Genomic DNA, 14,352 nt, shown 5'->3' on the forward strand with positions numbered 1-14,352 from the left:
CAAAGTTAACACAGGTGTGAAGAATAACCAGTCATGCTTAATTAAAAATGATGAGCTTTACGCTAACATTAAGCAGTTTGATGAAGGAGAAAACATGTATAAAATGTATCTCTTACGATTTACATTTTGAGATGAACGACAACAGAACCAGTGTTATACATGAGGAATCATTTATAAACTGAGGAGGAATCAATTCATTAAAAAAATGATTATCTTGGACATAATCACCATTTTAACTCGGCCAACAAATGGTGAGCACAATATTGATTATAACCATAGAAATCGTATAACTGAAAGGAGCTGCACTTCAAAGACCTTCTTTTTTTCCCAAGAATTTAATGGCATCTTGTCAAATAAAAGCAACAGAAACGACTATGTGTGACAAGCGTACAACGCTGGCTTGACAAAAATAAAAACCATGGTGTAATACAACCAAATAAAAAGCCTTACAAATTAAAAATTAGCTACAGTAAATCAATATGACCTTGAAGAAATAAAATAATGCACTACGCACATAAATTACGATGCTGGGATCATCTAAATGAGCAGACATTTGTAATGGAAACACAACTACAACCAAAGCAAAAACAGAATTGCGTCTTCTCCGGCATCGCTGCCTCTTGTGTCCACACTCACACATTTCTGACTAGAACATTTTGACAAGCTGTCAGACTAGGGCCAGCCAGAGATTGCTCAAGAGGCGCAGGAGAGGTCACCAAAGGGAAACCAAATCTATATCACTCCGAAACACCTAAACATCACCTCCCACTCTGGCGACAGAGATAAAGGACGGACATTTCTGCAGCTCCCGTCGAAGTAGTACGATTACAAGGCTCAAGATAAAATAGCGGATGAACAGGTTAGGCTGCAGCCCGTTCAGCTGAATCCAGCTGCAGCTGCAGAGACAAGTCCGTTGCTAAATTTAGCCCCTGAGTAGGGGATTGCCTGAAGAAAAACGTCACGGTTGCCCAGGCTGCAGCACTGCTCAGATTTAGTGAAAATTATATATATATATATATATATATTAACAGTTAAGGGTGGCTCAGTGCAGATTTATGTCCTCACCAAAAGGTTTATGTGTGCGTTCATAATAGGGGGTATGACATTGGCAAAAATAGTGTGTGTGTGTGTGTATGTGTGTGTGTGTGTGTGTGTGTGTGTGTGTGTGTGTGTGTGTGTGTGTGTGTGTGCAAGAAAGAAGGAGCCACGTGAGAACAGTAAGAATACATGTCATGAATTAGGCTTTGAAGCTGAAGCAATGAAAGAAAAAAAGGAAACATTCCTCCATGCTGCCACCTTGTGACAGGCTGCTGTTTTGAATTATTTGAATTACCGTCGAGGTGGGAGAGTGCAAAGAATGATGCACTCAGTGTGTTCAGATAATGCACAAGTGCGGCATTTGGAATGCGTGATACTCTGTATCCACTTAACTTCTGAAGTGGAACACTTGCATCATCTAGTGGAGATCAGTGGTTCTTAACGGAGAACTTTTCAAAGGGGGTAATATATCTTGCACATTCAATAACTTCACAACACTCTACGGCTTACTTATCAGATGTTCAAACCACAACTATTTTTTATATATGCTTTGTGTTAGTATTTTCTTTTTGTGTGTGTGTTGAGGAACAACTTCCAAGACCAGTTTAGAAGATTGTTTTTTAAATTTACAGCATCTCAACGCTACAATATTTTTAATTAATCGTTTAATTTTTTTCATCTAAATGTCCTGTTTATTTTTGGGATTCATTCATTTATTCATTTTTAAATCTAAAATATCACACAACAATGAAAATGTTATAGTCCCTGGCAGCCCAATGTAATGTCTTCAAATGTCTTGTTTTGTCCAGCCAATAATCTGAAAACCAACAAGGCATCGGATGCTCACAATTTACAGGCTGGAATATTTGGCATTTTGCAAAAAAAGAGCAACTTTCAATAGAATGATTGATTAATTGTTGCTTTATTGAGCAGATTTGGGTTCTACACTGTCGGCTGCAAACAAAGGACATCTGAAGATGTCTGCTTTGGGTCTATGAAATTGTGATGGATATTTGTCACAAGCATGTTGCAGCTAAAAATGCTTTTCTCTCATCAGGTAGCTATATAAATAAAATAAATCTTGTTTTTGTGTTTCTGCTTGGCACATTAACGGCTTATTCTAAAGCCTGTATTGCTTGTTTTGGTGTTTTCATGCCTCCTAGTGGCCAAATGTGAGCAATGCATCCATGAAGCATGTGTAACAAATGGTATCACCTTTTCAGACTCAAGATATACCAAATTAAAAAAAGATGAAAGATATGTTTCTATTTAAAAAAAAATTGAGATACGTGTTCAGCCGCACAACTAAAGCTTTATCAAGCAGAAAGGGGTAAGGAAAGCTACATCAAGGAACAGTTATGGTCAAACGTAGCTGTGCATGTACTGAATGAACGTCTAAGTGGAGGTCATTACTATGTCCATTAGTGTTAAGTCACTCCAGAAATCTATATTCCCCAGCCATCCTCCATATTCTGTAGCTCAATACGGCTTCCTGTCTCGCCTGACTGAACTCAAGCTGGCTCCTTTCCTGCTGCACGGCTTGTTTGGTTGGAGGACATGGACACTGGGGGAAAGTTCTCCAGTCTGCAAATGGGCCTGCTGAATGGTAGTATTTTATTTCAAGGGAAACATAATAAAATAGAGTACAGAGACTTTTCTCCTACAGAGACTTGCACAGTATTAACAAACTTAAAAGATAGGGATGTTTCAAAGGTGAAGGGTCTTACTGAAGCAGTCAGTTACTCATGTTTTACTAGTGGTATAAAACAACAGCTCCCTTGATAAACTGACAATATCAGAAGGTTTGTGTGGATATGTCCTTCGAACAAAGAGAATAGTTAAAACACAACCTTTTTGGCCAAGTTTGTTGGAAAAAGGCGATAGCACTGCAAATAATGCCTTAAATGCGTTTTCGTAGAAATGCTGGCCTGCTTTCCTGACCGCACACCTGAAATAATGATGAGTCTGACTCTGAGGTTGCATGGTACTTGCTGACCCAATTGGTGAACTAAACACAGAATTGCGGGCGATCACAATACAAGAAACAGCAGACCCTTGCAGGATTTCCTCTGCCAATGGATCTAATACTCCTATGGTAAACCAATATCAATGGTTAAACACAACACCACGTGGAATAAACAGTTATAATAAATCACACTTAGATTTGTTAATAGCTCGGTAGGTAGTTTGTTCTGATCAAAAAACACAAGTGTGACACCAGCACTTGACTGCTGGAGTCTCTCTGAGGTGTGTAAGTAAAGAACCACACATGCTCTTTGTAATATTAAACTCCCCTTTGTACATGCGTGCTCACAAAGCTGCACCCAACCTCGTCATGGGCCAGTGGCTGAGGGTAACACACCACAGAGGTAACTATGAGTAAGGAAACATGCCAGCAGTGGTGACATACAACACTGCCTGCAGGTGACAAGTAAAACTCGGGTCACCCCAGACACGGCGACAGCAGCCAACCATACCCGCGTTCTGGTCACTGGTCTCAGTCGAAAACAACAGCAGCCATGCCTGTGTGCGATCCATGTCCACAACAATGACAACATCGGCTTTACAGGCCGTACTGGCCACCGTGACAGCCGCTAAGCCTGCAGCGCTGGCTCCAAAGCAGCAGTCCATAAAATAGCCTGATTTCAAGCAATGTTATCTCTTGTGCTGCCTCTCTGGTGAGTTTATCATCTCTGATATTTCCAAAAACAATCTTTGGAAATACAAAGCATGTGCGCAAACGTCTAAAGTAGGCTTGTTGTAACAAAAAATTCGAATATCAAAATATTTTTGGCAAAGTACCTTGATATAGAATTGATGACTATGTGACAATATTCTCTATGAGTGTGTTATGGCTATGAAATATATGTATATGCACATTATTGGCCTCTCCCAGTTCTGCTTGGTCACACGTAAAGTCGCCTCTTTTTTTAGCAGTAGTTTGTCTTTATCGGGCAGAGTTTTGTGTTTAGTAAAGCATATCCTGAGAAGGACGATTATATAAATGTATCATATAATATAATAATATATATATATGGTCAAGGGGAAAAGGAAAAAAAAGTCTAAGTGAGATTTTAAGGGGCCAGGTAACTCCTTACGGAGCGGTCTGTCCTTCCCATGTAGTTGGGCAAATATGTCACCGACCTAGATGATTAAAATAAAACCCAAGCCCCGGTACCTTTGCATGAGCGCAGTCCGATCAGAGTACATATCGAGACTGTATTGATATTAACAAAGCGGTAGATGAACACGTTCCCAACTTCTAATCTGTTTCCAGGATTTATCGAAATAAAATGATTCAAATGATTTTTGAGGCCAATCAAAAAACTCTTAACAAAAACAACTATACATTCGCCGGCACTGACCATCTTCAACCACAATGCTAATCTCACCTGCTGAATTTTGGTACCCACCACGGCCCGGGTCCCTGTCAAGCTTCGCCCCTCTCTTACCTGTACTTCATGCCTGTCTGATAGGACACACACTCCTCCAGGGCCAGGCCATTCATCTTCAGGAAGTCTTCCATGTTCTTAATCTGAGCGGCAACTCTCTGTTCCCGGAGCCTCTGTAGCTCAGCCTGGTCGGTGGGCCTGGCCGGCGGCTGATTCAGCCCCTGGTCTGAGTGGTAGCGGTTAATCCCGCTCCGGATGCTCTCGCTGTATGACATAGAAAGCATCTTGCCGCTGCCACTGCTGCTGCTCTTACGAACACCGCTGCCTGGCGCTGCTGGTTTGGGGATCTGCAGGTTTTCAGGAGGACAGTAACTGGACTTGCGCCTGCCTGGAGGCCCCTGGGGGCCACCAGCGTACCCCCCCGCAAACATGCCCCCCGCCCCCTTCTCCTCCTCGAGATGCTGAGGCGACCCGTGCAGTGAAGTGGGGACAAGAACGGCGCAGGGACCTAACAGGGCACAGCCACCTCCTTAAATAGCACCTGCTCCCATAACAGCTCTCCTGCTTGGGGCAGCGCATGGCCATGCATCCTGTAACCAGAGTCGCACAACACAGCCCAGCACCACCCTCTCCTGACAGGTACACAATGACAGGGTTACACTGATAGGGAGCATTCAGGTGTCTTGCTGGTGATTAAGGAGCAGGACCGAAGAGGGCACATGCTATCTGCAAAGACAAAGCATTCAAACATGCACCAAGCAACAGGAGGGCGAATCGTCCCTGGTTTCACTGGTACTAAAAAGAGGAGAAAGGGACACTGAGCGTATCCTACCAAGAGGCACAAAAAGATATACAAAATAACTCAGAAACAACTGCATACTATGCACTTGCCATGTACCATTCATGTAAGGGCTTTGATTGTAATTCCAGAACTTGAACCAACTATGTTTTCCTTCCAACAATTTTTGGTTTCAACGTTTAAAACTTCCTTCCTCTGTTGAACATTCACTTAGTTCAAATGATTAGATTCCTCTATAATACGACTATAATACAATTAAATCGATGGAAGGCAGCAGTGTTTCAGTCCCACCATCACTACAAGAAGACAAATAAAACAGATGAAAAAACTAAATTCTAAATTCCAGGCTAATCAACCTCTTAGTTATATCTCTTTGTAGCTAACTCCATCTTAAAAAATATGTTTGTGATTTTAAAATGACCTATTTATAACCACCATCAGATATTAATATTAGACATGATGAAGAGTTTCTTGCCTGACAGAACAGATCATATCTGAAAATGTATTAAGGTGACATTCACACTAGAATTTTAATAAAGGCAATTTAAACAGTATTAAAAAGAACGACTCTAAGTTTAGGTCACTATCAATCAACAATCCCTGATAATAAGACAAATCCATTTGACTGCTGGTTTGATATATCATGGAACATCTAAGCGTTATGGATCTTAAAGTCTATCAACAAATACAACACTTGAAGAGCACTTTCTTTGTCTCAGTAAAAAACGTCTCACAGAGTCACAGTAACACTGACACCAAACAAGATTTTCAAATAATTACCATTCAATTTAACACATTTAATATTAATTGTTTCAGGGAGTCTAAATACCCACAGTCACAATACTCATTAGGAATATAAAAAAAAAATCCAAACCGCTCACGCCATCATGACATGATATGACTCGGGTCTCTCCATCAAATTCACAGTTTTCCCGAACAGCTGGTTTTCCTCGCATAGAGACAGAAGATGTAATTAAAGGAGGAGACTTCAAGCTAGGCAGCATGCACACATACACACACACGCACACACACACAGACACACAGACAGGCGGGCACACACACACACTGTCATAACTCTGCCAACCCCTTACACTCACAAAACATGCACGCAAACAATCACACTCCTGATGAGGTCATGAGTGAAAACCTCGCGTCAAACTCACCCGATTTCTTGGGGGTCGGCTCATGAGCGAGGTTGTGGGGTGCCAGTCTGCTCTTATAAACACACACTGCAGACAGTGATGAAGCGGGTCCACCCAAACTGGGAGTGTCTTACTAGGAAAGGTCTAAACCAATTAGTGAATAAGAGAGTGCATCCCTACCCTCCCCTCACCACTTGGACCATACTCTCTGCCCTCAACCAACACCTCTCCTCCTCCCCCTCCCTGTGAGATCTCATGGTAGAAATCCATTATGTCATTTAGCGGCCCTGTCTTGTTTCTGCTGACCGCAGCAAATAATATCAGCCCTGAATTATTCACCAAAGCTTTTGCGCTAAAAGCCTCTGATTGTTGTTCCACAGGAAAGAATACTAAGAGCTGGACAATAATGAGGCACGCACGCACGCACACACACACACACACACACACACACACACACACACACACACACACACACACACACACACACACACACACACACACACACACACACACACACACACACACACACACACACACACACACACACACACACACACACACACACACACACACACACACACACACACACACACACACACACACACACACACACACACAGAGTTCGGATAGCACACAGAAATAAAGACAAACCGCCAAGCATGTTCAAGTACTCTCTGACCAAGGCATTATGAAACCACACTGGTTAAACCCGCCTGCAGCATCTCGGTAGCCTTGTGTGCAGGACAGGTCAAGGTCAGAGTCAGTGGGTCACACAATAATGGATCTGAACACAGAACTGTCAAGCACCTGAATAAGCCAATGGAGTCACTCCGTACTGGTACATGTGTTGCTTTCCTTTCCAGAGGAAAGCAACATGTTTCCTTACATGAAAGTCCAGATTCATCAATTCATCTCTGATAATAAATAAAACCGTAATGGACACTTACAATCTGTACAATAACAGTCACTAGATAGACAGACAATTCGGTATGATAATATACATTTAGTAATTTACAAAGCTGGTACTGTCTAGGTCAGTTCCAAAGTACCCTAGTTGTGGCTTTAAAAATTAGAACTTAAAGTTCTGTAAAATGCAAACAAAAAAAGTTCTATCAACTTTAAAATGTTGTTTTTGTTTTTCAACAAAAATGGTAACATCAAGAAACTGAAATATCAGCCCAAAAAAATGCTAAACTGTACATGTGACACCTGTAATCCATCCTTCCAAATGTCTACACGAAGCATTTGCAACAATAATTTCTTAAACATCACTATTTTATCCTCGTGAATACAGAGGAGACATACGTGGTCAGGTCAACGACCCTCACTGTCAGCAAAGCACTCAACTATAAAATGGTTTAACGATAACCAGAGCCGGAAATACATCACTAAAAGCATTCTCAGTACAGAATCATAAAAGCCAACATTAAAAATCTCTGGACCGGCTGAGTCACAACTACAAAATGTAATAGATCTACAACTCATTCAGGAGAATATGATGCAACACCACACACACTTAAAAAAAAAAAGACTACGTCTTCAAAATGTACACAACATAAAGTAGAATGAACATTGTGAAGGCAAGACAGAGACTGTACTTGGTTTTCCATCATACAACTGAAAACAACTGTGTGTGCTACAATGTTGAGAAGAAAACTTTCCCTTCCCAGCATCAGTCCGTGAGGCAGAGTGATAGACACACACAGATAAGGGTCTCAATCGATCGTCCTGTACATGGGCCAGGGGAGCAGCCAGTGGGGCGGTTTGCGCTTTAAAAGGACAGAAATGTGCAAGACGCCAAGATAAAAAATTCGATGGTGAGCTCATTACTCAAGATCCACGCAGTCAGGGGTTTTTCCAACTGGATCAGCAAAATAAAGCCTGATATAAGACCATCAAACATGATCCCACTCTAAAGCAGCAGAAAGACGGACAATCTGAAAGCACACTACTGCAGGAGTGAGTAGACCAGCTACGGCAGGGGAACATGATCACATCCCCAGTGCTGATCAAAATCTGTCTCTCTGGCCTTTAGAACAAGACAGATCCCGGTGAACTCCCAAGAGGTCAAAAAAGATGTACTTTCATATTAAATAACATAATGATAAATAAAGGATATTACTATCTGCTTAATCATGACAAAGTAAATGTGTCTCGAAATCAGTTCAGTAAAAAAAAAGCTTCGTTTGACGAGCAAAAAAAAAAGTGGATGTATCAAGTGTCAAAAGGGGGGAGGGGTCAGTTATTGTCCATTCAAAGGTTTTGTGAGCAACCTTGCACTAAAATCCATCATCGCCCCTATCGGGTTTAAGCTGGATAGTGCATTGCCAGCTTAATAGTAGATGATTCGAGTTATCTTTGCTGCAGAGCTTTACTAATGGATGTTTGGTTTTCAATGACAGAACAGAGCGTGTCCACAGCAAGGTTATTAGAGTGAAATAGAAAGAAAAAAATTATAGTTATAAATGCATAGTGCACAAACGTAAAAAAAATAAAATACATACCTCACGCACACAAATACAAACCCGCAGTGTACATTAAGGAAAAAAAGGGCTTGGCTCTGATAACTGTGCCGTTTCGACAACAAACAAAGTGTCTGATGCAGAGACAAACAGGTACCTGTAGAACTGCAGCTGTCGTTTGGGGCTCCCATAACGAGCACTGAAGACATCAGGGAGAAGGAGGAGAAAGGAAAGATTCAGTTATTAAAAGGAGGAAAGGGAAGAAGTTAGTTTTTGGCGAAGATGTAGACGCAGATGATGAAGAATGTTGATTGTTAATCCGCAGACGGGACAAAATGAGGAGAAGTAAAGTAGGAGGGAATAGACTGCATTAGAAGGGAAAAGTGCAGTTATATGTGCAGATTTGAGGACAATAAAAATATTTTAGATGTTTTCAAAACGTGAAATTTAAAAAAAATCTCTCAACATACATACTGACTGACTAAACAGTCCTGAATCTAATTTACATCCACCTACCTAATCACACAATGTCAACTTGTTTCAGAATATTCTTAGAGATTAACTATTTAAATAGTCAATACAATATCCTAGTTTTTAAAGTCAAACACAACTGATCATCATCTGACATCCAAGACTAAAATGCAACACGTTATTAAGTTATTAATTAACAAAATATGCCTCATAACAGACACATTTATCACAGGAATGTTTTAAAAAAGTGGCAAATATGAATTTTACAACTTTTGTTTTTACTAAACTTAACGAGTTAAGAATTAAAAGCAGAAAATTATTATAGAGTCAGATGTTATGAACAGTTATGTTGCTGCCATCACAAAGGAAGTAACACTTAAATCCAGATATGACGCAATGACTTGTATGAAAAACTGTGAATTAGCTGTGGTGGTCAGCAGGTTGAAGGGAAGTTCTGAATGGCTCAATAACAGACCGCTATACTGTCTCCCAGTGAAGGCAGAACAAAATCCAATCCCCATTGTTATATTACTCAAGTCTATATAACAGACACGATATCAACAAGCTGTCAAACTGTTTCAAACTGACAGCCACGGTCGCCCATCTGGCCACAATGGAGACAATGTGTAACACAGCTATAATGCTGCTTTAGGAGTGGAACAGATACCCTTTTTCATTATACAAGGTGGTGGATCTCTGGCGCCATATGCTGGTGAAATATTAGGAGTGTAAGATAAACTGCACAAATTAGCAATGGTTGCCCATACTGCCGTTCCCACCGAGTGAGCACAACACAGACTTTGGCTAGATCGTTGGTGCCATTCATTTGTTTACACTGTCAGATACATTGATGTCGAGCCAAAATGAGTTAAGTGAGAGGTGAGATAAAGGTTCGGGTTTGGCAGGTAATGATTCAACCTCCTAGGAATAAATATGAATCACAATGTCCTCGATTTCCATTTTTAAAATTGTTTATTTGTTTGTTGCCATGAGCTGTGTCCTTAATAAAGATTGATTGAATGAATGAATGAACTCATTAATTGAAGATGTTAAGTGTGTATATTTTAGTGAGAGACAGAAATTTGTGTAGTTTTTGTATACTCTATAGTAGAATATGTATTTCAGTAGTTAGCCTAACAGTGGTTAAGATAACATTTCAAATTTGATTGCTTCATGGATGTATTTCAAAGTAACCATGACACAGGGACGCACACAAGTTTCTGTTCAAAGTCTTAGTCCAGTCCAGAACACAATCAACTTACTGACACTTCTTCAGCACTCACAACAACACAAAGTTACAGGGCACATTTTCAAAGCAAGCAGTTTGGCAGCAGCATTCGCATGATAATGTGACAGCTTGATTAATAAAATGGAAATGAAATGTCTTCTAATTGACACATCTTCAGTAACATGACTGTCTATGGAAAGAAATGTCTCATGTCCATGCATGCAGTTTGTGCCCGTCAACTCACCTGTAGATCATGCCGGGTGAGCCGGTCTGTCGGTGGGAGAGGCGAGCGGGGGAGTCTGTGGTAGATTCAGGATACATGGCGGCAGGAAGGAGGGGGGCGTGGCCGGCCTGCCGGGGATGGTGTTCTTTGAACGGGACCACACAGGGTGCAGTCGATCACTGATCAGAGCTTCTGGAAACAACAGAGAGAGCGAGAGAGAAACACGTGTGTCAGATAGTGATGGGTTTATTTTTAATTTCACACACTGCAACTTTCTTAAGGTCAGAAGATTTATTACCAGTTAATACCAGTCGCAGGTGTTTTTGAGAGAAAGGGGGGGACATGATTACATCACTTAGACAAAGAAATGTTGTTCAATGCAAATAAAATAATATTTCAGCGTCAGCTGTGGAGCTTCATCAAGTGTTTGTTGCAATTTTACATCAAGGCGTCAAACCAGAACGTGTATGGGGGTTTCTCTGAAAATATTGGATGTATAGCTAGCTTTTATATCTAAGACGTGATTTTTCACCCATCAATTTTACTTAGAGGCGGATTATAAAGATCACAGGGATGGATTATGTCGACTGGACAAGACTCACAGAGGATATTTGATAATGATCAGAAGCAAGAGAAGGTAACTAAATAACCGCGTGGCAACCCTCCCAGAGCTGTAGCGAGCGAGCGCTCCATGATGACCCAGTTAGCAGTCCCGTTGGTCAGGGGCCACTTGGTAAAAGGTGGATGTCAAGACTCAAGCAATCAAAGGGTTGTGCAGCAATTCAACATATGTCCTTTTGATTTTGATCTTTTTTTAACTTGGTCTTGTTGGACTGCACTTAAAGCTATAATAATGCTATGAAAACAGCAGTCAGGAAAAGATGGGTGAGCGAGTGTATTCATAATTTCTCCCTTTTCACAGGACTGCTACATACTTCCACCACTAGATGGAGTGATGACCTCATTCTGCAGGACCTGAGCTAAATGAATAAACTATCAGACCAACATAACCTCTGCAGTTAACCACAGCTGTGAGTTAGAGATGTGAACATCATGTTTCATAGTAAAGGAAAACTCTGAACAACCTACTCAGACAGAAGTATAACCACATTGCAGAACAACATTACTGTAAAATGTGGTGGAAAAACCAGGGAGAGACGACAAGCATGACACATGCATATAAAGACCTTGATCGTACTTCATCATCCCAGGGCTACTGTGCACAGCAAACCATGGCCAATCCACTGCTTTGAGCGATTCTATGAATAATTCAAAGTGCCTGCCCAAGAAGCAGGCCACTGCTGCAAAGAGGGCAACAGCAAGAAAGCTGGGCAACAATGAGGTTGGGTGGTTAGGGATACACCGATCAGATGCCTTTGACACACAAGTAAATTACCTCATCGGGACATTGGCCTGGGAGGGAGGGCAGCCACACCGCTGATGGCTTAGCCCACTTTACTGGAGTGGATCAAATAAAATGAGATCAGCGGGGAGCGCGGCACCTCGGTCACCCCCGAAGAAGCTGTGAGCTGAGCAGCGCACGTTACCCTGTTTCACCAGCGGCTGCACTCATGTGAGTCATGGCTCGTAACCGACGTCTCAGTGATAACATGAAGGTGACTTTCACCTTCCATCAATTTCCCAGACAGACGGTGAGGAATCTCGTGCTCCCCAAGGACTCGTTTAACACTCGCTGCCTTTTCATTTAACTTATGCTGCAATGGGTCATCCCCGCTCATCAAGTGATGATGACAGCTTGACCCTGGTAGGTAAAGCGGGGCAGTAGATCTACTACACGGCACGGCAAAGTTCTCCTGGATCATTTGTCACCAATGTGGATTAGAGGACACGGTGGGTTTGCAGGTGTGAAAGTCCACCTACCTTTTTTTTGCAGAAAAAAAGCTTCTTTCAGTGATTTCTTCTGAGGATTTAGGTTATTTAGGTTAATACCAATAAGTCTGTGTCGCATGTGTTTTTGTGATTTACTATTGGTACCGTAAAATCTCATTCCGGATTTGCTACTTGTGTGTTTTTAAATTGAAAAGATTTAGGGAAAAGATTTTGAGATTGTTAGTTGGACAAAACCATCCGTTTCATGACAGTTTGACACCAATGAATATGTATGTATGAATTTATCATGATACTCTTACTGATTTAAGCATGAGCAAGGACAGGTTTAACATACATATAGAAAAAATGTTGTGCTTTGATCGTCTTTCGGCAATCACGTGTCCACTTGTTTTGGGAACCATCTGTTCTGAACAAGCACCTGAAGGAGAGCAGCCATAATTTATGGTAGCTTGAATCTTATGTAAAATAAATAATTAAATATTTGTGCAGAAAGTTAATGGGCAGTAATGTAACAGTAAGTGAGGCCAGAAACTTGGCAACTAAACTTAACAACTATCAAGCGTTGCTTTATCACCAATGCTGGCAGCACGGAAATTACAGATGCAGTCAAGTTTTACACAGCGAGGACATGATACCAATCCAAGAAGAAGTCAGTTACGGGAGCAAAACCAGACACGATAACATTCACCTAAACAGCCAGACCGTACAACTCGTACAAACTTGTGTTACAGCTACTGCTGCATTTGAGTCCATTTGTGCTCCAGTTCCGACATGAATCACACAAATTACATCACATAAACATCCGCTGACCAAATACAATGTTACGTATTGGTAAATACTAAAAATAAAATCTTTTGAGTATTTGCACCATATTTGTGGAGTACAACCTGACCTGTCCAATTAGCCCATGGTTGAACAAATTAGGAAAACTACCATATGGGGCCACTAGGCTCCGGTTACTTCTGTCTCCCTCTCTGCAGTTAATTGTAGCAGGTTATCGTCTATTTCAGCTCATTCAGATCCTGCACAAATCGAGTGTGTTTACACCCGAACACGGACCGTAGCATATTGTAGAGCTATGCAGCAGTCTCACAGAGATGCCTGTAGTGAGCTGCAGTTGGAGAGGATGCTGCTGCTGCTACTGCTGACTGCAGCAATGCGGAACATTACAGACTCATCCTGGCTCAAGTTAGAGGGCGCAGATTTACTGCACTAATGAGCCAAGGTGCACTTTGCAGATTAAAAACTGCCGACAGAGAAAGAGAAAGAAGAAAGTACAAAGAAAAGGTGGGAGGGAGAAGCGCTATTTGAATACAACCTACCTGTGTGAAGCCAGTAAGATCTCGATTTAAAAACTGTTCACCATAAAACATGTACAATATGGTTGCTGTTAAAAAAAAGTCCTGTAACCTCCAATGACTTCCAAACTGTCATCTGGTCCTTTTTTGTCACAAAGAGGAATCAAAAACTCGCCTGATGAGCCTTCAAAATTGACTTCCTGGTTCGTATTTACTCTCCTCACTAGTGTCCTGTAGCGGGTAGCAACACGCCCACACAGATGCAGCGGCGGCCTCCTGTGTTTTTGATTTTGTCGATCTGAACACGGCCTGAAGCATGTCTTTTTTTTAAGTGCATGTTTACATGTCATTTCAAATTGCTCTACTGTAATACACCACGCAGCAATGTGCACTGTTCATTGTATTTGCTCAAAAAAGAAAGACATATAATACCTGTGTTGTTCCCTAA

At 41.4% G+C, this 14,352-nt stretch overlaps 1 protein-coding gene across 5 annotated transcripts in view; it reads right to left on the reverse strand.

The window, feature by feature from the left end:
* kcnab2a (potassium voltage-gated channel subfamily A regulatory beta subunit 2a) overlaps window positions 1-14,352 on the reverse strand; it is a 68,103-nt gene that overhangs the window by 35,005 nt on the left and 18,746 nt on the right. For 2 of the 5 annotated variants that reach the window (XM_035631108.2, XM_035631107.2), the window contains 2 exons: window positions 10,777-10,947; window positions 8,991-9,032 (listed from right to left, as the gene is read on the reverse strand). In XM_035631108.2, the coding sequence (XP_035487001.1) occupies window positions 8,991-9,032; window positions 10,777-10,853 (119 nt within the window). In that variant the 5' untranslated portion in view covers window positions 10,854-10,947. Of the gene's footprint in view, window positions 1-4,490; window positions 4,730-8,990; window positions 9,033-10,776; window positions 10,948-13,928; window positions 14,081-14,352 lie in introns of those variants that run through there. The other 3 variants (XM_047332749.1, XM_035631109.2, XM_035631105.2) reach the window with 3 other exon arrangements.

Source organism: Scophthalmus maximus, chromosome 6 (genome assembly GCF_022379125.1).
Source record: "Scophthalmus maximus strain ysfricsl-2021 chromosome 6, ASM2237912v1, whole genome shotgun sequence".
In the NCBI taxonomy this organism is placed as follows: Eukaryota; Metazoa; Chordata; class Actinopteri; order Pleuronectiformes; family Scophthalmidae; genus Scophthalmus; species Scophthalmus maximus.